At 43.1% G+C, this 25,025-nt stretch overlaps 2 protein-coding genes and 1 long non-coding RNA gene across 8 annotated transcripts in view; 1 reads left to right on the top strand and 2 right to left on the bottom strand.

Annotated features, from left to right (window-relative positions):
- Positions 1 to 9,137, top strand: part of GPM6B (glycoprotein M6B) — a 43,703-nt gene extending 34,566 nt beyond the window's left edge. For 2 of the 3 annotated variants that reach the window (XM_024755246.1, XM_024755245.1), the window contains 4 exons: positions 1,114 to 1,285; positions 3,170 to 3,243; positions 4,108 to 4,173; positions 6,995 to 9,137. In XM_024755246.1, the coding sequence (XP_024611014.1) occupies positions 1,114 to 1,285; positions 3,170 to 3,243; positions 4,108 to 4,173; positions 6,995 to 7,144 (462 nt within the window). In that variant the 3' untranslated portion in view covers positions 7,145 to 9,137. Of the gene's footprint in view, positions 1 to 1,113; positions 1,286 to 3,169; positions 3,244 to 4,107; positions 4,174 to 5,400; positions 6,576 to 6,994 lie in introns of those variants that run through there. The other variant, XM_024755247.1, reaches the window with a different exon arrangement.
- On the bottom strand, positions 1,298 to 5,905 carry LOC112406467 (uncharacterized). Its single transcript, XR_003004563.1, has 4 exons — positions 5,797 to 5,905; positions 4,304 to 4,396; positions 2,488 to 2,652; positions 1,298 to 1,999 (listed from the first exon to the last, which is right to left on the bottom strand). It is a non-coding gene; the product is annotated as an uncharacterized LOC112406467 (long non-coding RNA).
- A 12,751-nt stretch (positions 9,138 to 21,888) lies between the features above and the next one.
- The window catches only part of OFD1 (OFD1 centriole and centriolar satellite protein), a 64,593-nt gene continuing 61,456 nt past the window's right edge, over positions 21,889 to 25,025 (bottom strand). For all 4 annotated transcript variants that reach the window (XM_024755241.1, XM_024755240.1, XM_024755242.1 and 1 more), the window contains 4 exons: positions 23,832 to 23,989; positions 22,918 to 23,076; positions 22,323 to 22,390; positions 21,889 to 22,028 (listed from right to left, as the gene is read on the bottom strand). In XM_024755241.1, the coding sequence (XP_024611009.1) occupies positions 21,986 to 22,028; positions 22,323 to 22,390; positions 22,918 to 23,076; positions 23,832 to 23,989 (428 nt within the window). In that variant the 3' untranslated portion in view covers positions 21,889 to 21,985. The remainder of the gene's footprint in view (positions 22,029 to 22,322; positions 22,391 to 22,917; positions 23,077 to 23,831; positions 23,990 to 25,025) is intronic.

The following is a 25,025-nucleotide window of genomic DNA, read 5'->3' as shown; positions in this document are numbered from 1 at the left end:
GCCCCCGGCGGGGAGGGGGAGGAACCAGCCTGAGCAGAGCAGCCCGGAGCAGAGGCGCTGCGGCCTGGCTGGCAGGGGAGGCCGGAGCCCAGAGGAGGGAAGGGATGCTGCTGCGGAGAGCAGACCGCGGCCAGATCAGGAAAGGCTTGGGCTGCCGGGCTGGGAATGACATCGAAAGACAGGTAGGCTGTGACGGGACCACGCACAGGGGCAGCAACTGGAGGAAGGTGAGCAAGAGGGCATCGGAAAAAAAAAAAAAAAAAAAAAAAGAGGGCATCGATCGCGAGACTCCGGGCTCGTGGGGAGTGAGAGCACAGAAGGGGGCACAGAGGCAAAGCCTGCGGGCGAGGCGGGCTCCGGGTCGGTGCGCGTTCTGAAAATATCAGACCCACAGCGTTTTTGAAACAGCCTTTTCAAAGCTCTCTGAAAAGCGGTAGTCCAAGCAGTTCAAGAAGAAAGGAAAGCCGTAAGATCCTGTTCCTGGGTGAAATCGCCCATGGCAGCACGTGGGCCAGCACGATGAAGCCTCTTCCCGCGGCCATCGCTGCTGTGGATCTTAAAGCTGAAAAACACGACAGAACAAAACTAGAGGGAAATGAGCATTTTATCAGGTCCCCTGTGCACGAAGCTTGTGATCACGGTGATTGTAAACGTAGTGAAGGTGCAAGCATCTAGTGCTTTTTAGTAATTTCGCAGGATCATGAAACTAGCCAAGTTCCTTTGGGGAAAGGGCTTCCTGTAGCAATGGCTGTTCTACGGCCCATCCATTATGTAAAAGAAAGGGAATTTAGGAAACTGGTACGGAGTTATAATTCAGTGGCCTGTGAAAGCCTCCAGCCAGTGGTGTTTAGGAGGAGTGCCTGGAGGAGGCCCTGTCACCAACTAGCTCTGTGACCTTGGACAAGGGAGATCCTCTCGTGGCCACTCACGTCCTTGCTAAAAGAGGGACCCGCGAAGTTCCAAGACTTCCCTTGTCACTGCCGTGGTCCAGGCGGTGCTCTGACCGCGTCCCACAGGTTCGGTATCGGCCAGGAAATGCGTCATCACTCCTCCCGGGGGATGTGCTTTGCCCTGGTCGGTGACGATTCTTTCTCCTCCTCCTTTTTGGCCTAGTTCGTCTTCCTCACCTATGTGCTGGGAGTGGCCTGGCTGGGTGTGTTTGGCTTCTCTGCGGTGCCCGTGTTTATGTTCTACAACATATGGTCAACCTGTGAAGTCATCAAGTCCCCCCAGACCAACGGGACAGCCGGGGTGGAGCAGATCTGCGTGGACATCCGGCAATACGGTACTTCCTTTTCGTCTCCTTGATTCATTGGTATCCTCTTGTGCATGTGTCTGGGCCTGAGTTATTTACATGGGCGTCTAAGCATCCAGATGGGTTTCATCCCTTCTGTTGGAAGAGGTTATTATACTCTTTCCCTCAATGTGCTCCACTCTGTCCCTCAATGTGCTCCATTTTCTGGATGGAAACAGCAGTTAGGCTCTAAAGGGTCATTCAAAACTGTTGTATTTGCTAGTTCAGGGTACAGTAAAAGAAACTTTTTATAATGCAGTTCAATCAAAAAAGACGTGTGGATATCCACTCTAAAAAGAGTATATATTTTTCCTTCAACTTCTTTTCGGTTTTGTACCATCCAGTTTTCCATCCAGAACACCGCATGCATTGTACAATCCAGTTACTCTGCACATTCACCTCTTTAAATCAGGTCTTTTTTAAATGACCATATTGCTTTAACATTGAAAAGCAAAACATAAAATCCAGGTGTATTTTGAAGTCATCAGAAGGTACTCTGTCAAAGCCAGCTGTTGGAAAAAACCTGTTCACACGTATTTTCTAATGAGTGGGATCCTTACCCTCGGCAGCTAAACAGGCCACAGAAGGGGCCAGGGCGCCTCCTGTCCATCACTGTAGACCCGACTTCCCTGCTGAGGGAGAGAAGGCAGTTTCAGTAGTGCTTCTGGCCAGGATGGTAGGAAATCCTGTTCTTGGCAGAAACAACTAGGAGGAAGGGAAGAGCTTTTCATTAGAACTGAAGAGGAAATCATTGTTCTTTCAGAGGTTTTCTGCTTATTTTTCCTGTCTGGCTTCTCCTCAGCATCTTACCTTGAACCATAATACGAAACTCACCTAAAATTGCCCATCGGACTAATCTCTTCTCATAGAGCCAAAGGCTCACCCACACTGTTCTTTAGTCTCTGTTTTCAGTCCATCCTAAAGTTGATTGCTAACGTATTTGTAAGTGAATATCTAGACGCATATATCATTTCCCTCTTCTTAAATATTCACTACAAATGTTTGGTCATCATTTTTTAAAATGTTCTAGATTTGAAACCAGTAGTTTCGTTTCCCATTCCTCTGAAGCAGGAAGACTTACTGTTGCTCCATAGCCAAGACGGAAGGAATAAGGAGTGTTTTGTTAAAATCCTCCTTCCTTATTACCGCCTGGGCGAAGGAGAACTTGCCCCATGTCAGATTTAAGCACACACCTAGGCGTTAACGGCAGAAAGGGCAGCAGCAGCCGAGTGGACGAGGTGCCTGCAGAGGTGAGCTGGGTCCAGTGAGAGACACCACGGGCCGCGCTCTCTGTGCGGAAGGACAGTGGTTTTCCAGGTTTCCAATTGGAGCTTCAATCCAGAAGCATTTCCGAGATACTTGTAAAACACAACAAAAATGAATAGAAAAGCAAAGACACACATACAGAATGGAAACCCAAACTCTAGAACATAATTACTCTGTCGAATGGCCGTGAACCTTTCTGAGCACAGCCTCCCAGTTTCAGAACGGATCTTGGGGTGGACCACTGACATCAAGCTTGAGGGGTGAGGCCGCAGACCATGAAATTCAGGGGGAGATGTGTTGGTTTGGCTTCAGGAGGAGGAAATGCCTGTGAGGGGGGGTTGTCCTGCGGCTGTTGAACTAGAGTTCAGGACTGTCAGCTCAACTAAGCAAAGCAGAATTCGTAGGGGAAAGAATTGAGTTGTCTGATTCTCCTATGGACTAGTTAGTTGACTTTGCTCTTGCCCTGTTGTCCAAATAGGACTTTTTATTCCCAAAAGCTTGTTCTACAGGGAGCAGGTACATCAGTTGTTGAAGAACTCAGGCCCGCTGAGAGCAGGGGCGCTGGACTTTGCACTAATCACTAAGCTTCTATTGGGATTCGCTTCTCAGGTATCATTCCTTGGAATGCTTTCCCAGGAAGAATATGTGGCTCGGCCCTGGAGAACATCTGCAACACCAATGAGGTAAACCCCGCCCCCTCAGCGGGCTCCTAGATGACCACTGGGCAAAAGAGGCTGAACGAAGGGGTTCTCCTAGGGACAAAGAGCGAGAGAGGGCTCTCTGCCTCCCTTTTTGACCTGGAAAATGGCCCTGGTCCATGGCCCAGCCCACTGAGGGAGGAGCCTGCGCCATCAGAGAGCTTTCTCTTTTGGCAATAATTCGAGAGTGAGCCCAGTCCTGCAAATCTGAATACATATGTAGATTCTCCTCTTTCACCTTCAGATAGTGTTTCAAAGTAGGACACTTGTCACAGAACCAAGGTAAATTTTCATAGAGAAGATTGCCCTGAATTTGTCGTATACAAGCACATTTTTATACATTGGCACTTCGTCTCACGTTTCCAGACGGAGTTGCTCCTATTTCTTGTTCATCCTTAATTGGCAATAAATCCTGACCCACTATGATTTAAAATCTCTCTGCCCTAGAATAGTCTTTAGGCAGTGGTTTATAAAAGCAGATTCTCAAATGCACTCGTGGAAGCTTGCATACTCAAGAGAATCCTGACATGCCTTTGGAAGCCGCGAGCGACTGAGACCGGCAGGGCCCGCCGACCTGGCTGCTCTGCGTGTATGTCTGGGATCAGACTGCAGGCACGCCGGCGCAGTATCATAGCCTGACGCCGGGGCCCAGCCCCCAGCTTCTCCGCTGTAACGGGTCTGGGGTCCAGCCTGGGCCGCAGGAAGTTTGGAAAGCCCCGCAGGTGATTCCAGCACGTGCCCAGCCTTCACAAAACAGCCCTAGAGGAGAAAGAGGGAGCTGCGGCCGGATCGGGGGAGGCCATTTCCTTCCACATAAAATGCTAACGTTGGCGCCCTGTTCTTTCCTAGTTCTACATGTCCTATCACCTGTTTATCGTGGCCTGTGCCGGAGCTGGCGCCACCGTCATTGCCTTGGTGAGTACTGGCCCCAGGACGGGCCTAGTGCAGTCCCCCACTTCCCTGCACTCACTCTAATAACAGATTTCCCTTCCAGCCAACAAGCCTGGGACTCGACCTCGGTTCAGTTTCCCCTGTGTAGACTTACCCCATGTCTAGACTGCAGGAAGTACGAGGTGGTGGTCTAGGCATCCATGGTGGGTGATGCAGTTTGGATTCTGTGGCAAGAATCAGTTTGCTTCTGTTTAAAGAAAGACATCTTACTGAGTATATACTGCCGACTGTTGAACAGCACTGTAACTCAAACCTGAACGAAGCTTAACACACGTGTTTTCTCCGTGAGGCCCCTCGCCGCCTTCCTGTGCTTAGGGACCCTAGCCAGCCCTGCAGCATGCCGGTGAGGGAATGTGTAAAGAGCGAAATCACAGAAATGCAAACTCCGTGGCACTAAATAGAGGACGAAAAGGACGCTGGTTTACAGCCCGAGAGTTGCCACAAGAAGGCAGAGTGGTGCCTTGGTTGCCTCAGCTTTTCCCCCACTCTGCATGTCCGAACGGCCGTGGCAGTGCCCTGAGTCCTGACCTGGGAGTTACAGAGAAATTTTAGCACCAAGGCAAATTCACACATAGGGAGGGTGCAACCACACAGGTGTATGTATGTTTGTTTGTGTGTGTGTGTGTGTGTGTGTGTATATAACATTTGGGAGGGCTGGGTTTGTGGTGTCGAGAAATCTAAGACTCGTAGAGAAGAGGGGAAATCTCATGTGCTCGGAAATGAGTCCTTCCCAGTTTTTCCAACCTTGACGTCATCCCTTCCCCTTCCAGCCAGGGAAAGAAAGAACCACCGGCTACATCACTGGGGTGACCTGTTCTCTTCACTGAGCAACAGGCAGGCACAGGACTAACAGCTGCTGAGTGGGCAGCGTGGGAAAGAACGAGGGGAAACAGGGCTCTTACCCTCATCTTTCTCATGCTGCTCGCCCAGCTCTGTTATTTTTTAAATACATCCAGTCTTTTTCATAAACGTACTGACGGGAGAGCAGACGACTTACTTATATGTGAAATGCCAAATAGGAACTTGTGTGTGTGCCAGCTATGAAAAATCTCCTCTTACGATTATAACTGGGAAAAAAGCAGCACGCCGTAGGCTCTGAGCTGGCACTCATCCCCACCCGAGCTTAGAAGCGTCAGGGCACCGGCCCTCATTGCCTGTATCTTACTGTCCTGTTCTGTTCTCTTCCACCAGCTGATCTACATGATGGCTACTACATATAACTATGCGGTTTTGAAGTTTAAGAGTCGGGAAGATTGCTGCACTAAGTTCTAAATTGCATAAGGCCAATAAGGAGCTTTAGAGAGCTATACGCGGTAGCATGAAGTATCACTGACCCCCAGACTAAAGCAGAGCCTAGGTTTCTGCAGTTTTGTTCTAGTAATTTGTAAATCGCTTTAGTCAACTCGTTGTGCATGGTAGATTAATGAAATGACTTACCATCCATGAACTACAAAATAATGAGATCTGGCTCTTTCCACCTTTTGGAAAGGATTCACTTATGTACTGACATTGGTGAGCAGCCACTGAAAAACTGAACCGAAACTACTTTGGGCCGTAGTATCTCTAAGTATTAAAACTTTGGAATACCTGCATTTTCCTTTATTTTTGCTTGTCTGATAACCAATTTCAGTGATGAAAACAAGCGCTGAAGATGCAGCAGAGGAGAACCGTTTTCATGGGGATTTGGTCTTGGCAGACTCTGTCTGGAAAATATTTTACAAACAGTCTAAATTTGAGTAGGACATTATTCTAAATTTGAGTACAACATTTTCTTTCTGATTACAGGGCTCACCACCCAATAAATGCCCCTCAAGTAAGCTGTTTTTCTTCAAGTTTTTGTCGGCTTATTTGGTATCTCTAAAAAGACGATTTGTATGTAGTTTTATTTTTACACAACGCCATCAGTCCTTTCAGAGCCCCCAGAATTGATAACCTCAGAGTGTTGGCTTTGGGTGAGTAGTAACTGATGCCTCATAGCCACTTCTCAAACTGCACGTAAGAGTTTATAATGGGGAGAGTAATTGTGCTTGGATCGGAAAGTCTCAAATATGGCGAGAAGGAACTTGTATATAATATAAGGAACTTGAGATGTAGGTGTTGCAGGAAAGATGAGGAAAAGAAGCGGGAAAGAAGTGTTTGCCACATCAACTGTAAAGAATGATAATAAAGATTCTGACGTTTTGTGAAATGAAATCATGGCAGTTATAAAGTGAAAACTGTAGTTGCACTACCAAAAATGTGTTAACAGAGAGACTGCATGCTGGGCTTCTAGTTCTTAATTTTGGTATTGACATTCACTTCATTTTTACATGTTAAAGATGTAGTTTTATATTATTTACTCAAAATAAACATTGTTCACACTTTCAGGCCTTTGGGGGAATTATTTCTATCCACGGATAGATAGGAAAGCTAGATCTTTGCACAACACTGATTCTAAAATAACCCCACAGCGTGTTCCTGAACCTCTGCCTTAAAGTTACCCTCAAAATGGTAAAAAGCGCCCTGTCGTATTTCACTTTTGCCTTTTCTTAACAGTAACTTCTTTGGCCATTTTTTCCAAGTTCATTATGTTTGTGTGTGTACTAACTTTTCCTCAGCCTCTTACTGTGAAGCGTCTTAGCAGAGCATGCGCTCAGTCTCCGATGCCTCTGATTGATAGCAGAAGGAGTATTAATACGGAATAACCACCTCTCCCTTTTTCCAGTACAGAGCGTCTAATCTACCTCGCAGCTCGCTTTGCCTTCTCCCATGCTCACTAGCCATCATGCTCACCCTTCTTTTCCAGATCCACTTCCTCATGATACTGTCTTCTAACTGGGCTTACTTAAAGGATGCAAGCAAAATGCAGGCTTACCAGGATATCAAAGCAAAGGAAGAACAGGAACTGCAAGATATCCAGTCTCGGTCAAAAGAACAACTCAATTCTTACACATAAATGTTTGCCAGAGGGTCTCAGCCGACGAATTTACAGCTGACAAATCATCAGACAGCTGCTCTGCAGTACAGATGTGTACCCCACCAAACAAACTCACGTAGAAGTCCAAACAAACACTTCACTGTCTGTCTCAAGCTGCTGGGATGTATTTCTAGGAAAACCTTCCAGTAGGTAAATCTTTTTCTTTAGAACAGATATTGGAGGTTTCATGGGAGCCATTTTAAAAGGCAACACTTTGAAAAAATGAGCGTTCATCATCCGTTTGAAAAGCTGTGGCCTGTTCACGATCCTACCAGGACAGGCTGTGAGAATACATCATACCCCTATCTCTCTTGATAGGGACCATGCCATACCAGCATCAGGGGGTGTGACCATCCGTTCTCAAATAGATAAATGTATCTAAAACAGGAGATAAAGTGGAATTGATGTGAAGTTCCATTTCTGACAGACAGCTGACATTTATGAAGCTGCGGCTCAAAGATAAAGTGATCCTTACAATTGACCTTTTTTAAAAAATTTTTAAAAATAATAGCTGACCTCTGCACCCGCAGGACGTATTAATTTCCTGATCCAATCAGAAATCCTTTTTTCCCAAGAATGTTAAAATGAGCCCACTATAATAATTCTGCTACACCAAGCGTGGAAGAAGCCGGATTTCAACTGACAAACTTTCCAGAATCAACTTTCCAGAATCAGTTTTATAATAGACTTCATTTTAATAAAGTGACCCAGTTGTCATCATTCTTGAGAAATGTCAGCTCTGCCTTAATGAGTATTTGCTTTAAATTTCTAAGAACAACAGGCAACCCCAAATCCTTCATAGAATTTTGTTCCACAAGTGTTTTTCTTCATGGAGAAAAGTGTTACCTTATTAAAATGACCACCACTCAAAACCGTTTTTACGTGGTCTGAATAGTGAGTTTACAGTTTCATACCAACTATATAGCTAAAACCGAATGACCAACAGACCGCACAACACCTACTTTTATACACTTGAATACTGAAGTAATTTCAATTAGGGTTGGTATTTATTTCACTTTTTCTTATCTAAATCTTAGTTTCCTGGAATAATAAAGTTCAGTGTTCAGCAAAAAAAAAAAAAAACCCCAAAAAACCCCCCACAAAAACAACAACAACAAAACCCAACTGCTTGAGTTTTAAGCCATCTTCGAAAGAAACTTGCCTTCTAAATCATTGTGTTTCAGAACATTAAGTGACTATAGGTATCGAGTATTAGTGATGGTAAACTTTGTGTTGTTCTTTAGGAAATGATACATATAACTGTTGGGTGCATTAGTGCTTTTCAAAGGGGGCTGCATAATATAGGGTTAACTATGTATATTCATGTTAAGAATTAACTTGTGGTTTGGCCGTTTCCTGGATTTTAAAACGTATCCATGTGCAGAAATGTGTTAAAATGAGAGGAAGCATACCTTTATCAGATGCTATTAAAATTGAACATCAAGTATAATAGTTCATTTGGATTCTTTTTGTTGGTGGTGTTAATGCCTAAAAAAATGCCTATTGGGATCTTGACTTTTTTTTTTTTTTTAATTGGGAGACATTCTCTTCTGTGTAGAACAGTTGTTCCAGAATAGCTTGGTGTTTTGTTTTCCTGTTGCATGACAGACTTAAATATTTTTTCCAGCAGTGGAGGTGCTGTTTTGAGTCCAGTGTTCTAGAAGAGGCAGTGTCTAAAGCCTAATTTTACTTTTCTAATTCTGGTAGCCATTACCAGGAATTTTTGAAAGTTTTGTTTAAGTAGTCTAATATTTTTTATGTAAAGAGCATTAAATTTTGCTATGTATAAATTTTTGTAACCTAACAGTGAATCAATATTTTCTATCAGTGCCAAGGGCTTCCTGTAGTTCAAGTGTTACAATAAATATTTGTAGATAATAGTCAGTACTTGTGTATGCTTATTTTAAAGATCTATTTAGGTGGCAATAGCTGTGGATGTATTAAGAGAAATGAAATAAAAATTATAGCTTCACTCACTTGCCTTTTTACCATACATAAATAGTGTCCTTCTCTGTCCTCGGTATGGTGTCATTTTTAAACAGTGTGCGTAATCAAGATTCCACATTTGTATGGAGATCAAGTTTCTAACTGCTACATGTTTCATTTCTGACGGAAACCTCTTTTAAAGCAAGAGCAATTTGAGAAACCACCGTAACCCACGGGCCTGTATTTTACATCAAGTGCCACTCACACTTTAGTATATAATTTTTCTCACTAGCTTCATACTTGGTTATGGGATTAACACAAAGCTTGAAGTTCGGGGAAAGTGGAAACAATGAGGAACCTTCATAAAGGTCCATGTCCCATTGGCTGTTTTACAAACCCACGATCTAGACGTCTACTCCACAGCAGGGTCCTCGTGTGTACAGCACAGGGAACTATACTCACTATTTTGTAATAAACTGTAAGGGCAAAGAGTCTGAGGAAGAGTAGATATACATAGATATGTACAACTAAATCAATTTGCTGTATGCCTGAAACACAGCACTGTAGATCAACTGTACTTCAATTAAAAAACTACTGAGAGAACAACTATTTACAGCGAACAGCCATTCGCTAAAGCAAGAGAGCTAAATTTGTTACTTAGTATTTCATTTTATCATCTCTTATCTGTCAGCATGACTATACATTTGGACTTTGCACAGCTGACCTTTCTTAGTAACGACCGGCTTTTGTCGCTATCGACACACTGACGTTTCTCACTGAGGTGCTGCCTCCGGTCATCGCCCTTGATTCACGCTCAGCAGGAGAGCCAGCAGGAGCGCAAGCAGTACGCCGTTGGTCACACTGCTTAATACCTTCTGTTTATGGAGCACTGTGTGCAGTTATGAAGTTACAGAAGACCACACGCACTATCTTAATTACTGACAGCAATCCTGCCACAAAATATAGCAACTCCGGGAGGGTGAAGTAGAGACTTTTCCATTGCTCTAGTTAGACCTTGTGCAACTTGATGTTTAAGAAATGAAAATCAAGTCAGAATTATACAGGAGGGACCTACTCATGTAAACACCAACAAGCAAAATACTTTAAGTCCATTAAAGAGTGATGACCGAAGTTTCCACAATAGAAGTTTTGAAAAAAATCCTTTTAGGGCTTTCTAATACTACTCTACTCCTAATCCAAGCTAACCTCAGACACTCTGGGTTCAGTTCCAGACCACTGCAATACGGCGACTATCACAGAGTAACGTGAATTTTTTGGTTTCCCAGTGCATATAAAAGTTATGTTTACACTATACTGTGTAGCCTAGTAGCATGTGCAGTAACATTAGGTCTAAAAAAACAACATACATACCTTAATTAAAAGAGACTGCATTGCCAAAAATGCTATCCGTCATCTGAGACTTCAGCAAGTGGTCATCTTCTTGCTAGTGGACGGTTTGAAATACTGTTAGACTTACCAAAATGTGACACAAAGACACAATGTGAGCAGATGCCCATTGGAAAACAAGCACCGATAGACTTGCTCGACACAGGGTTGCCACAGACCATCAATTTGTAAAAATCATAGTATCTGTGACACGCGATAAAGCAAAGCGCAATAAAACGAGGCCTGCCCGTACTAGGATTTAAAAGAGGCGATCCGCTTTGTTATTACTTATCTTTTCCTAAATGGTGGCAGCTTTTGCCAGCTAGTGCAGGGCTAATTTGTTCTTGGGAGTTTGTGAAAAATTACAGATTTAAGGTAACTTTTCAAAATGCGTATTAGGATGAGTAAAACTACAGAAAGTTTTAAGGAAAGAAAAATACAAATAGAGGTCAGTCAGGTTTGGCAAAGAACGTTCTTTTTCTAAACTGCCCCTCAACCTTCCCGTTTTGATATTTAAACTTTATTGTACCTACCTGGGGAAGACTTAAACAGACTCCGTTCAGGGGGTCTTGCGGAGGCAGCAGCAGGCAGCCTGCAGGGGAGTGGCTCACATTTCAAAAGCTGTATTCACAGGCTTCCCGAGATGATACAGCCGTCTGAAATGCTACATAGAGAGATGACTCACTTTTCTTTAAACAGACTCTAACCTCATATGGAGTGTTAAGATGACTACTTAGGCTTATATGTGCGATCTAAAAAAAAAGGGTACCAGTGAACTTACTTACAAAACAGACATTGGTAACTGTAAGTTTGTTTTCTAAGGGGAAAGGCTGGGGGGAGGGATGAATTAGGAGCTTGGGATTAACATATACACACTACTATACAGAAAATAGGTAACTAATCAGGACCTACTGTACAGCACAGGGAACTCTACTCAATACTCTGTAATGGCCTATATGGGAAAAGAATCTAAAAGAAAAAGAAAAACCAGTGGATATGTGCATATGTATAACTGATTCACTTCGCTGTATATCTGAAACAGCATTGTAAATCAACTATACTCCAGTAAAAATTAAAAAACCAAACTACTACTTAGAATTTAAGTTGACTGACAGAAAAACAAAATGAAGCTACCAAACCCCAAGCTAGAAAACTGAAAGAATACATTATTTAGACAAGGCCTATGAAAATATAAGCTGGGGGGAAAAGTGAGTAATACTAGAAAGTGTTAAAAACTTATCTGAGAAGGCTTTCCCTGGTGGCGCAGTGGTTAAGAATCCGCCTGCCGATGCAGTGAACACGGGTTCGTGCCCCCGGTCCGGGAAGGTCCCACGTGCCGCGGAGCGGCTCGGCCCGTGGGCCATGGCCGCTGAGCCTGCGCATCCGGAGCCTGTGCTCTGCAACGGGACAGGCCACAACAGTGAGAGGCCCGCGTACCCCAAAAATAAATAAATAAAAAATAAAAAAATAATGATGATAAAAAAAGGTTATCTGAGGGTTTAGGTCTAAGACAGTGACCTAGGAGGCTGCTGAACTCCCCCTCCTCCCATGGACACACCGAATATACTACCGCACACAGAGCGAGTTTTTCTGAAAGAAAGAAGAAAAACTAGCTGAGCTACTCTTACACATCTAGCAAACAAGAAAATACCCACATCGAAACGGACAGGAAAGGCTCAGACATACTCTCACCATAAACCCTAACTCTGGCACACGACCATACACTCAGGTGGGCACTCCCAACTCCAAAGTTCTCCCTGAAGAGCAAAGGGTTTGGACCCCACATCTAGCACCCCAGCAGCCCAACTTTTAAGACTTCCACCTAAGAAATGCAACCCCCCCCCCCAAACACCTAGTTTTGGGACTTACGTCCAAGAAACCCACAAGACTATAACTGAGAGTTCTTAGTCAGCTCTAGAGGACTCACCAACTCCTACTCTTTCCCTAAAAGGGGTCTATTTGCAGGTATTAAAAGCTGTTGCCTGACAGCCAGGCTTCTAATTTAGCACACATCTAGGGGCTGACAGCCATGCTCCCCAGAGACCAAGAAATCCGCTGGATACTTCCTCCACCTACTGCCTCTAGCCTGCTCCAAATCACCACTATCTCCCAGGAAGGAGCTGATACACACACCTGTGCTCCAGCTTCAAGCAGCTGCCGCCTGAGGGACAGATAACCCAGTTTGTCTGGCTCTGATGCCCAATAGGGCTTGCATTCACAAGTCCTACAGGACTGTAGCAAACAAAGCAACAGTTCTTACCAGGCACAGGAGCACCCCCTGCAGCTATACACCCAGGCCAAGTGCAGAGGGAGCAGGCAAAAACCCCTATATCTCCCAGTTTACGCCAGGAAAGGGCCTAACTACACACTTCCCCAGCTGCCATCTGACAGTTCAGCTTCCAATCAACCTGCATCTAGGTGCTGACTGTGATCCTCCCCATTGGGAAACTGACCAGTCTTAACACACTCTCAACTACCAAGAAGCACCAAGAACAAAGAAGGCAGCTTGGACTATTACAAAGGTTTGAGATGCAACCAAAAGCTTGGGCTGGGCTGATCAACAAAGTTCATCTCCTGCATGAGACCACTCTGTCAAGCCTGGGAGAGGTGGCTGTTTTATCTAATGCACAGAAGAAAGCACAGACAGTCGAGGAAAATGAAGAAACAATGGACTATGTTCCGAACAAAAGAAAACTCCAGAAATAGACCTTAATGAAATGGAAATAAGTGACTTACCTGAGAGTTCAAAGTAACAGTCATACAGATGCTCACCGAGGTCAGGAGAACAATGCATGAACAAAGTGAGAATTTCAACAAAGAAAATACCTAAAAGCACCAAACACATCACATAGCTGAAGAATACAATAACAAAAATTCAACAGAGGGCTTCAACAGCAGACTAGATTAAACCAAAGGGTAAGCAAACTTGGAGACAGGTCACTGGCATTTATCCAGTCAGAGGAGCAAATAGAAAAAAGAATGAAAAAGAATGAAGATAACTTAAGGGACTTACAGGACACCATCAACTGAGTCAATTATACACATTATAGAGGTCAATGACGGAGACGAGAGAGGGGCAGGACGTTTATTGAAAGAAATAATGGCTGAAAACTTCCCTAACATGGGGAAAGAAACATCCAGATCCGCTATGTCCAGAGAGTTCAAAAAAAGATGAATCCAAAGAGACACACACAGAGACACATTAATTTTGAATTGTCAAAAGCTAAAGACAAGAAAAGAATCTGAAAAACAGCAAGAGAAAAACAACTTGTTACAGATAAGGGAATACCCATAAGATTATCAGCAGCAACTGTGCAGGCCAGAGAATGAAATGACATGCTCAAAGAGAAAAATTCCCATTCAAGGATACTATACCCAGCAAAGCTGTGCTTCACAACTGAAGGAGAGAGAGTTTTCCAGACAAGCAAAGGCTGAAGGGAGTTCATCACCACCGGAGCAGTCTTACAAAAAATGTTAAAGGAAGTTCTTCAAGCTAAAATGCAAAGATGCTAATTAGTGATGGGAAAACATATCAAAGTATTGATATACAACTCACTGCTAAAGGTAAATATATTGTTAAATTCAAAATACTCTAATGTTGTTATAGTGATGGGTAAATCACTTGTAACTCTAGCATTAAGGTTAAAAGCCAAAAGGACTGAAAATAACTATACAATAATTTGTTAACGGATACACGATGTAAGAAAGATAAATTGTGACATCAAAACCAAAATGGAGGGAGGGTATAAATGTAGAGCTTTTGTATATGTTCAAAATTACGTTATCAGCTTAAAATAGACTGTTATAAATATAAGATGTTTTATGTAATTCCCAGGGTAACCACAAAGCAAAAACCTATAACAGATACACAAAAGATAAATAAATCTAAGCATAACGCTACAGAAAATCATCAAATCACAAAGGAAGAAAACGAGAGGAAAAAACAAAGGAATTACAAAACAATCAGAAAACAATAAAATGGCAAAAGTCCATACCTATCCATAATTACTTTAAATGTAAACAGACTCAATTCTCAGATTAAAAAACAGTGAAATGAATCACTTTTCTGTACACTAACTAACACAACATTGTAAATTAACTCTACTTCAATTAAAAAAAAAAGACACAGTGGCTGAATGGATAAAAAAAAAAACCATGACCCATAAATATGCTGCCCAAAAGAGACTCACTTTAGCTTTAAGGACAAACCAGATTGAAAGTAAAGGGAAGAGACAACCAGCAGTTGAGTGAGCAGGACGCATTGGGATGGCAGGGCAGATGCTCATGGCCAGACCGGATCCTCATGGTCAGACCGGATCCTCACGGTGCACATTTCTCCACTCAGGGCCACAGACTGTGGACTAGCGCCCTAGAAATATATTTTTCCAATGTCCCTTGGCAGGGTCTGCCAGGTAGGGGACACATTCCTCCCTCCCCAACATGCATCCTGGCCCATGCTTGGCTGGTTCTGGGGACTGGAATTTGTTTCCAAGTTTTACCGTAGGCCAGTCTCAGCCAGTGCAAGCACATTGAGAAATTTTTTGCCATCATCTTCAGTCAACAGCACACCCTTTGTGCATGCATGAAGAAAGTTTCCCTTTCCTCCCCTCGCTGCGGCCACAACAAAGGAACATCCATAAACGAGACAAAAAAAAAAGCAGTAATACTGAATATTTTTTTTAATTTATTTTTTCGTGGTACGTGGGCCTCTCACTGTAGTGGCCTCTCCCGTTGCGAAGCACAGGCTCTGGACGCGCAGGCTCAGCGGCCATGGCTCACAGGCCTAGCCGCTGCGCGGCATGTGGGATCTTCCCAGACCGGGACAAGAACCCATGTCCCCTGCATCGGCAGGCAGACTCTCAACCACTGCGCCACCAGGGAAGCCCTGAAAAAAATTTTTTTAAAGTGAAGGGAGGGAGGGACTTCCCTCGTGGTCCAGTGGTTAAGACTCCACGCTCTCAAAGCAGGGGACCCAGGTTCGATCCCTGGTCAGGGAACTAGATCCCATATGCCGCAACTAAAGATCCCACATGCCGCAACGAATAAAAAAAAAAAAAAAAAAGTGAAGGGAGGGAAAAAAAATATTCCATGCAAATAGAGGCCAAAGGAAAGCAGAGGTAGCTACACTTTTATTGGACAAAGTAGACAAAGCCAAAGACTGTAACAATAGACAAAAAAGGTCATTATGTAATGATATAGAGGTCAGTTCACCAAAAGAATATAACATTTGTAAATATTTATGTACCCAACATAAGAGCACCTAAATATATAAAGCAAATATCAACAGACTAGGGAATTCCCTGGTGGTCCATTGGTTAGGACGTGGTGCTTTCACTGCTGAAGGCCCAGGTTCCACCCCTGGTTGGGGTCCTAAGATCCCATAAGCCGCATGGTGCAGCCAAAAAAACATGTATTATATATATATTAACTATATACATACATATATATATATACACACACACACATATATATACACACACACAGACCTGAAGGGAGAATTAGATCGCAATACAATGACAATAGGGGGCTTCAATACCCCACTTTCAACAATGGATACATAATCCAGACAGAAAGTCAGTAAGGAAACACTGAATGAAAGTCAGTAAGGAAACACTGGACCAAATGGACTTAATAGACATTTAGAGAACATTCCATCCAACAGGGGCAAAATACACATTCTTCTCAAGCATACGTGGAATAGTCTCTAGAACAGATCATACGTTAGGCCACAACACAAGTCTTAACCAATTTAAGAGGACTGAAATCATATACCAAGCATCTCTTCCAACTACGATGGTATGACACTAAAAATGGATTATGAAAAGAAAACTGGAAAAATCAAAAATATATGAAAATTAAACATGCTCCTGAACAACAAATGGGTTGAAAAATAAAGAGAAATCAAAAAGCTTCTTGAGACAAGTGAAAATGGAAACACAATATACCAAAACTTATGGGATGCAGCAAAAGCAATTCTAGTAGGGCAGTTCAGAGCAATAAACGTCTACATTAAGAAACAAGAAAGATGTCAAATACCCAACCTAACTTTACACACCTCAAGGAACTAGAAAAAGAACTAAGCCCAAAGTTAGCAAAAGGAAGATAATAAAGATCAGAGTGCAAATAAATGAAATAAAGACTAAAAAGACAATAGAAAAGACCAGTGAAACTAAGAACTGGTTTTTTGGTTTTTTTTTTTCTTGAAATTGACTCCTTTACTTTTTTTTAAAAAATTTATTTATTTACTTTCGGCTGTGTTGGGTCTTCGTTTCTGTGCGAGGGCTTTCTCTAGTTGTGGCAAGTGGGGGCCACTCTTCATCACGGTGCACGGGCCTCTATCGCAGCCTCTCTTGTTGCGGAGCACAGGCTCCAGACGCGCAGGCTCAGTAGTTGTGGCTCACGGGCCTAGTTGCTCCACGGCATGTGGGATCTTCCCAGACCAGGGCTCGAACCCGTGTCTCCTACATTAGCAGGCAGATTCTCAACCACTGCGCCACCAGGGAAGCCCCAAGAACTGGTTTTTTAAAAACAGAATTGACAAGCCTTTAGCTAGATTAGCCAAGAAAAAAAAAAAAAAAAAAAAGAGAGGACTCAGAATTATAAATGAAAGAGGAGACATTTCAACTGATACCACACAAATACACAGGATCATAAGAGATGGCAGTGAACAATTAAATGCCAACAGACTGGACAACCTAGCAGAAATGGATAAATTCCTAGAAAAATACAACCTTCCAAGACTGAATCATGAAGAAATAGAAAATTTGGAGATACCAGTTACTAGTAAGGAGACTGAATCAGTAATCAGAAATCTCCCAACAAAAAAAAGATCAGATGGACTCACTGGTGAATTCTACTAAACATTTCAAGAGTTAACTCTAATTCTTCTCAAATTCCTCTAAAAAACAGAAGAGAAGGGAACACTTCCAAACTCATTTTGTAAGTCTAGCATTAACCCAAGACACAAATCAGACAAAGACACTATAAGAAAATTACAGGTCAATATGCTTGATGAACAAAAAAACAAAAATCCTCAACAAAACATTAGCAAACAGAATTCAAGAGGACCTTAAAAAGATCACACACCATGATCAAATGAGATTTAGTCTAGGGATGCAAGGATGGTTCAACATGGGCAGGTCAATCAATGCAAAATACTTCCTTAACAAAATGAAGGATAAAAATAACATGACTGTCACATTAGATGACACAATTCCACATCCTTTCATGATAAAAAAAACTCTCGACAAACTGAGTATAGAGGGAATGTGCCACAACATAATAAAAGCTACATATGAGAGACAAGCCCACAGGTGTACCATCATTCTCAACAGTGAGAAGCTGAAAGCTGTTCCTCTAAGATCAGCAACAAGACACGGATGTGTACTCTCGCCACTTTATTCAACATAGTACTTGAAGACCTAGCCAAAGCAATTAGGCAATGAATATGAACAATGAAATATCAGAAAGAGAAATTAAGTGAACATACCATTTACAATTACATTAAAAAGAGTAAAACAAGCTCATGCAGCTCAGTATTAAAAAAACAAACAACCCAATCCAAAAATGGGCAGAAGACCTAAATAGACATTTCTCCAAAGAACACATACAGATGGCCAAGAGGCACATGAAAAGATGCCCAACATCACTAATTATTAGAGAAATGCAAATCAAAACTACAATGAGGTATCACCTCACACCGGTCAGAATGGCCATCATTAAAATATCTACAAACAATAAATGCTGGAGAGGGTGTGGAGAAAAGGGAACTTGTCATACAGAGTGAAGTTAAGTCAGAAAAAGAAAAACAAATTCCGTATATTAACACATATATGTGGAATCTAGAGAAATGGTACAGATGAACCAGTTTGCAAGGCAGAAATAGAGACAAAGATGTAGAGAACAAACATATGGACCCAAGGGGGGAAAGTAGGGGGGCGGGGGGGTTGTTGGTGGTGGGATGAATTGGGAGATTGGGATTCACATATATACACTAATATGTATAAAACAGATAACTAATAAGAACCTGCTGTATAATAAATAATTTAAAAAAAAAGAGTAAAACACTTAGAAATAAATTTAACCAAGGAGATCAAAGATCTGTACACTGAAAACTGTAGGACGCTGATGAAAGAAACTGAAGACAATACAAATAAATGGAAAGATATTTCATGCTCATGCACTGGAAGAATATTGTTAAAGTGTCCATTCTCCCCAAAGCAATCTACAGATTTAATGCAATCCCTATGAAAATTCAAAAGGCATTTTTCACAGAAATAGAAAAAACAATGCTAGAGTTAGTAATTGTAAATTACACCACAAAATAAAATGAAACCCCATATAGGTAAAGCAATTTTAAGAAAAAAACACAGTTGGAAGCATCATTCTTCCTGACCTCAAGCTATACAACAAAGCTATAGTAATCAAAACAGTATGCTATTTGCATAAAAACAGACATATAGACCAATGGAACCGAATACAGAGCCCAGAAATAAACCCATGTATATATGGTCAATTGATTTCTAACAAAGGAGCCAAGACTATATAAGAGGGAAGAAATAGCCTCATCAATAAGTGGTGTTGGGAAAATTGTATAGGCGAGTGCAAAAGAATGAAACCTGACCCCTATTACACCATACACAAAAATCAACTCCAAATGGATTAAAGACTTGAACGTAAGACCCGAAACCATAAAATTCCTAGAAGAAAACATAGGGGGTAAACATTGGTCTTGATGATGATTTTCTTTATTTTTGCTTTTTGTATCCAATCAAACAAGTGAGACTACATTAATTAAAAAGCTTCTGCACAGCAAAGGAAATAATCAGCAAAATGAAAAGGTAATCTACAGAATGGGAGAAAATATTTGCAAACCATGTTTCTGATAAAGGAATAATATCCAAAATATATAAAGAACTCATACAACTCAATAGCAAAAAAACCCCCAAGCCATTCAATTAAAAAATGGGCAGAGGAACTAAATGGACAATTTCTCCAGAGACAACATACGAGTGGCTAACACGTACATGAAAAGGTGCTCAACTAATCATCAGGGCAATGCAAATCCAAACCACAATGAGATATCACCTTATACATACTTAAATAGCTATCATCCAAAAGATAAGCGATAACAAGTGTTGACGATGTGGAAAAAAGGGGACCCTTGTGCACCGCTGGTAGGAATGTAAATTGGTACAGCCACTATGAAAACACTATGGAGTTTCCTCAAAAACTTAAAAATGGAACTACCATATGATCTAGCAATTCCACTTCTGGGTATTTAAAGGAAATGAAAACACAATCTTGAAGAGATATCTGCATTGCTATGCTCACTGCAGCATTATTCACAATAGCCAAGATAGGAAATGACCTGAGCGTCCATCAAAGGATGAATGAATAAAGAAAATGTGGTATACATAACCACAGTGGAATATTATTCAACCATCAGAAAAAAGGAAATTCTGCCATTTGCACGAACATGGCTGGAACTTAAGGGCATTATGTTAAGTGACACAAGGTAGACAAAGACAAGTTCTGTATGATCTCACTTATACGTGGAATCTAAAAAAGCTGAACTCGTAGAAACAGACAAAAATGGTGGTTGCCAAGGGCTGGAGGTGGGGAAGAGGAGATGTTGGTCTAAGAGCACAAACTTGCAGTTGGAAGATGAGTCAGTTCAGGGGATCTAATGTACAGCAGGGGGATTATAGTTCATACTGTACTATCTACTTGAAAGTTGCTAAGAGTAGATCTTAAATGTTGTCACCAAGTGGTAATTATGTGGCATGATGCAGGTGTTAATGCTCTGGTGTTTATCAGTTTGCAACACAAGTATATCAAATCAACATGTTCTATAGCTTAAACTCACACAATGTCATACATCCATTATATCTCAAAGCTGGAAGGGAAAAAGAGTTATCTGAGGTGCTGTCGAAAGAGAAGATGCCAAGTTCTTGGTGGCGATGAGGCTCAGTGTATGATGGGCAAAGTGTAATAATGAACGATGCCTGGACAACTGATTTCTTCACATTATTTTCAAAGGTATACTTAAATGAAAAATTCCTTAGAAGCCTAAGGAATAATAAATATCCCCAAATCTCCTTCCCGCTTTGTTATGGAACTTAAAGGCCAAACAAGTTTCACCGGCAACAACAATTAAGCCCAGTCTGTATACATAAAGGGAAAGGAATCCTCTAGGGTTTTACTGAGCAGACAGACCAGCCCAGCCCTGCCTGTGCTAGATGCTGGGTGACCACCTGTTAGCACTGAGAGTCTCACGTCCTGGAAAACCCCTAAGGCCAGGCACCCTCAGAGGAGTTCTGTGTGCACTTTTTGGTGACTATACCGGCAGTGTCATTAAAGAACTTTTCCGAGACGCTCCCACGTGCAAGCAAGATGCTGGGCTGAGAGCTGCAAGGGTACAAAGATGAAGGGGAGGGCGAGCAAATGAGTCCCCTCTTCCCTTTGTGGAAGTTATGCTGGTGCTGCATTTGATTGCAGTTTCCTAGATTTGGGCGATGTGTGGTTTCTAAAGGTCATTCTGGAGAGGGACATCTGATGGGTGACCCACTGCAAGTCCCAGAATGTCTTCCACCAGACCAGCTCCAGAACAGCCCAGGTCAGAGGCAGTACTGGTCTCGACACCTGGGTATACATCTGGGCTCTGTGACCTGATGGCCATGAGACCTTGGCCAAGTCACTAACCTCACTGTGCCTTGCGTTTCCTGATCTGTAAAATGCGGACACTCACAGTACCTACACTTTGTACGTGGCTGATACGAGCACTAAATGAGTTAATACCTATAAAGGTTTAAAACTATACCTGGCACACAGCAAGTGCTCGATAAATGTTACCTTCTCTTTTATCACCATTTCAGAAGGGTCTGTGTTGATTCTCAAGAAAAAGATGTCAAAAGTAAAAGACCAGAGGTGATATAATACTATTTCTAGAGCCTAGAATAGAAAAACCCATGTCTCTATGTTCAGGGACAAATCACAAACAAGAGTGTCAGGGAAGACGGCCTTCTGTTTGACAGCTGGTAGCCCGACTCTGGAGAGGAAGGAACACAGCTGAAACTTCCAAAATGCAGGCCTAGAACTTGACCAATAAGGTAAGTTTTCAGGTAGACATAACCTAAGACAAAAATGCAAAAAAAAAAATTAGCAGCTCATTTCAGTGTAATGAAGGGCCTAAGAATGAGACATGCTGAAGAGGGGTCCCTTTGTTTTTTTTTGAACTGTATTTTATTTTTTATACAGCAGTGTCTTATTAGTTATCTATTTTATACATATTAGTATATATATGTCAATCCCAATCTCCCAATTCATCCCCCCGCCCCACAGATGTCACTTATTTTTCATTTATACACTATAGTACCAAACAGAATTATGAAAAAAAATCACACTGGATCACACATGATTTTTTATTGAGAATTTCGTCTTATCACAGAGAAATCATAGGCCTTTAGTTACAGTATCTGAGTAAGAAGCTGCACAGCAAGAACACGGTTACCAAGTGTCATCTGGTTCCTCGTGAGAAAAGCCTGTCAAACTAAATTAGGGAAAGACAAAAAATTTAAAAATTTGTTAAATTCTTGTTAAGTTTATTCGGGGATCTCTGTCATGCTCTCTTTCCTTCCCTGTGGGATTTCTGCCCTTGCTTACGATCTGCATCAGTAGCAATTTCACAGGTTACAAAATGCTATCGATTTTTTTTTTTAAGTCAGTCATTTTGACTGATTCAGTTTCTTAAAGGCAAACTCAGATATCTGAACCTTTCCCTGGCTGACAAAAGCAGCAATATGATAATGGTTTGCACAAGAACACAACGTAGGGGACGCCATACCTTTCATCTTTGTCACTAGATGGCAGTGTGTCCACTTGTGAGTCCTCTATGACCACCTTTTTTGAACTCTGACACAAAGGGGCGGGGAGAAGAATTTTGCAATTAGATGTGGATTCATTTTATTAAACACTTTATGATTTCTCTAAGAACTATTTTTGAAATATATATGTAATTTAAGAGTCTAAAAAAGCAGTGACTTTTAAACTTGACATTTAGCAAGCACATCAGAATAAACTACCTGGAAGGCATTCTCAACACCCATAGTACTTTAGACTTACATCAAATATTACTGTCTTAGGGCTAATGCATTCAGTATTTGTTCATAGGGCTTTCATTACATTTATTTCTTGTTCTTAAAATAAGAGAGACATCCCAACTTTCACAAACTTTGACAAATCAAAATCTCTTCAATCTTTTACCCAAGCAAAAGGGATGACATTTTGTCAGGAGTGTACTGAGGCTCCATGTGAACTCTGGACTATGCTTTTACCTTTGTCCCCAGTGGAAAAGGCAGATCCTTATCCCCCAGGTTTCAAGTAAACCACAGAAGCCCTCGGCACCCGCACCCACAGACGCCCGTCCACAGCATCGGCACCTTATCCGTGGTGTCCTGGTCTTTACCCTGTTGGAGGATCTTCATGTACTTCTCTAAAGGATTTTCACTACAGACAGATTTAGATTTGTCTTTCGTTTCCTGAATGCTCATTTCGAATTCTTTTTCCATTTCCATCTTCAACGATTCTTCAATTAGCCTCTGAAACAGGTGAGGGCCAAAATAAGAAATATACAATGACATCTTTTAAAACTTCTAAGGGTTGAAAAATGCACAGTAATATAATCCTGATCCTTTAAGTACAACCTGCATGCCAGAGAACTGTTTCTTTTTTTAACTGAAGTCATTGCTACTATCAAAGGGGGATAAAAACCTGTCATCTCAATGAAGGAAGGGATGAAATCTGCCTCAAGTGTCCTGTGCTGTAGACCACATTAACCAGGAGGCCAAGGACCCTCACACGGAGGATTAGAGTTCGCATAAGCTCAGCAGGCAGGCGAAGTGGCCCGAGTCACCCACCTGGGACCAGAACCAGGGCCACAAGAGCACCAAAGGCGGAGGGCAGGGGTGCCCCGGAAGCCACCTCCCCGGGGTTCCTTGAGTCCCAGCTAGCCAGCCCTGGGAGTCTCTTCTTTCAACCTCATTTGCAACGAGAAGATCAACAGCAAAACAAGGTCCTCCTCGTTTACAAGCCTGTATTCAGGACCAGATGAGGATGCACGAATGGGGCTGGCCATGCTACCCTGAACCAGGAAAGGCACGAGGCCTGCATGCCCCGCAGCCGTCCTCAGTGCTCTCCAGCAAAGGAGAGGGTCGGAGGCCACCAGTGGCTTGTTCACTTATCTGCCGCTCCTAGGACTTCAGGACACACGAAGGACTCACCCTCCCAAGAGCAGGGCACTTGCTGCAGGGGGCCACGAAGCGGCTAGGACAGAGAACTCACTGAGCATCCTCACCCTTTCCTGATCCAGCTTTTCTACTTCTTGCCGTTCCCTTTCCAGAGCTTCTTGCCACCCGCTCTGCCTCTGCTCTTCTCCCTGACTTCGTTCCTTTGCTTGTTGTTCCCGTGTTGTTTCTTCTTCCTCCTGTTCTCCAAGTGGTTTCTGATCTACACCTAACGAGACAGAAAATAAAGAATCAACAGCTTCCAGCAGCAGATTTTTCAAACAAACGTGGGATCGGCTTTGGCAGGGGCCTTGCCAAGCCCCAGGGAGACCGCGTGATTCTCGGCCGCCTCTGTGCACCTACTTTGAGCAACTGCTCCCCCCTCACGGCCTTCGAGGCTCCAGACCCACTCCCGGCAGCGAGCGCCGCCCACCTCTCACCTCACTGAGATGAGCCCAGGTCATCCTCAGCACCACGACATCCACTGTCCTCCCCTCCGCCCCCATCTCCTCCTTCCTCCATCCTTGCCAAGGCAAGCCCTGCATTCCTGCCTCTGCATTGGTTTCCAAGCCCGCCCCACCCTTAGGATTCTGACGCACACACATTTGTCCCCATTTACTTCCACAGCACTTTTGTCACTCCCCACCCGCCACCCACTCCCACAGAGGTACTCGAGTCTCCTGGGCCCGGAGCACAACAAAACCACCACCCTCCCCGCTTCCCCGCTCGGGCCACCTTGCCGTCACCCCACTTCCTCCAGGCTGATCCCTCCCCGGGGTTTTGGTTAGCACCTCCGTCCTGGTCATCCCCACACGTTCTCTCTCATCCTGATCTCTCTCCCAGGCCTCACATCCGTGCTGTCAGCGAGGCAGTTCCCTGCCAGTTGCATTCCTGTCCCTTTCACTGCGCTCTTCCTACGCTCTGCCCAGCAAGCCACCAGGGCTTATGGCTTCTGCCTCCGGCTCCCACTGCTGTGGTGAGGGTCCTTACCACCAGCTCCTGCACAGCTCCAATACCGGAGTCTACACTCTCCCCGACACCAGTCGCTCGGCCTTCAAACAACCCCGCTTTGTTAGCACCAGTCACTCCCTGAAGGCCAGGATTTGCTGTGCGTCGTCTCTGCTCTGGCAGGGTCCACACCCACGGCAGCCTAGGCCCCGACACCCTGCCTTTTTATTTCTGCACTGACTTCCTCCCCATCACCACCACTCCTACACCTGAAACACCCTATCCCCGCGCCAGCACACTCACCAATCCCCGACTCC

Source organism: Neophocaena asiaeorientalis, unplaced genomic scaffold (genome assembly GCF_003031525.2).
Source record: "Neophocaena asiaeorientalis asiaeorientalis breed wild unplaced genomic scaffold, Neophocaena_asiaeorientalis_V1.1 scaffold668, whole genome shotgun sequence".
NCBI classification, from domain to species: domain Eukaryota; kingdom Metazoa; phylum Chordata; class Mammalia; order Artiodactyla; family Phocoenidae; genus Neophocaena; species Neophocaena asiaeorientalis.
The sequence above is the reverse complement of the archived record's forward strand: the minus strand, read 5'-3'. Positions and strand labels throughout refer to the sequence as shown.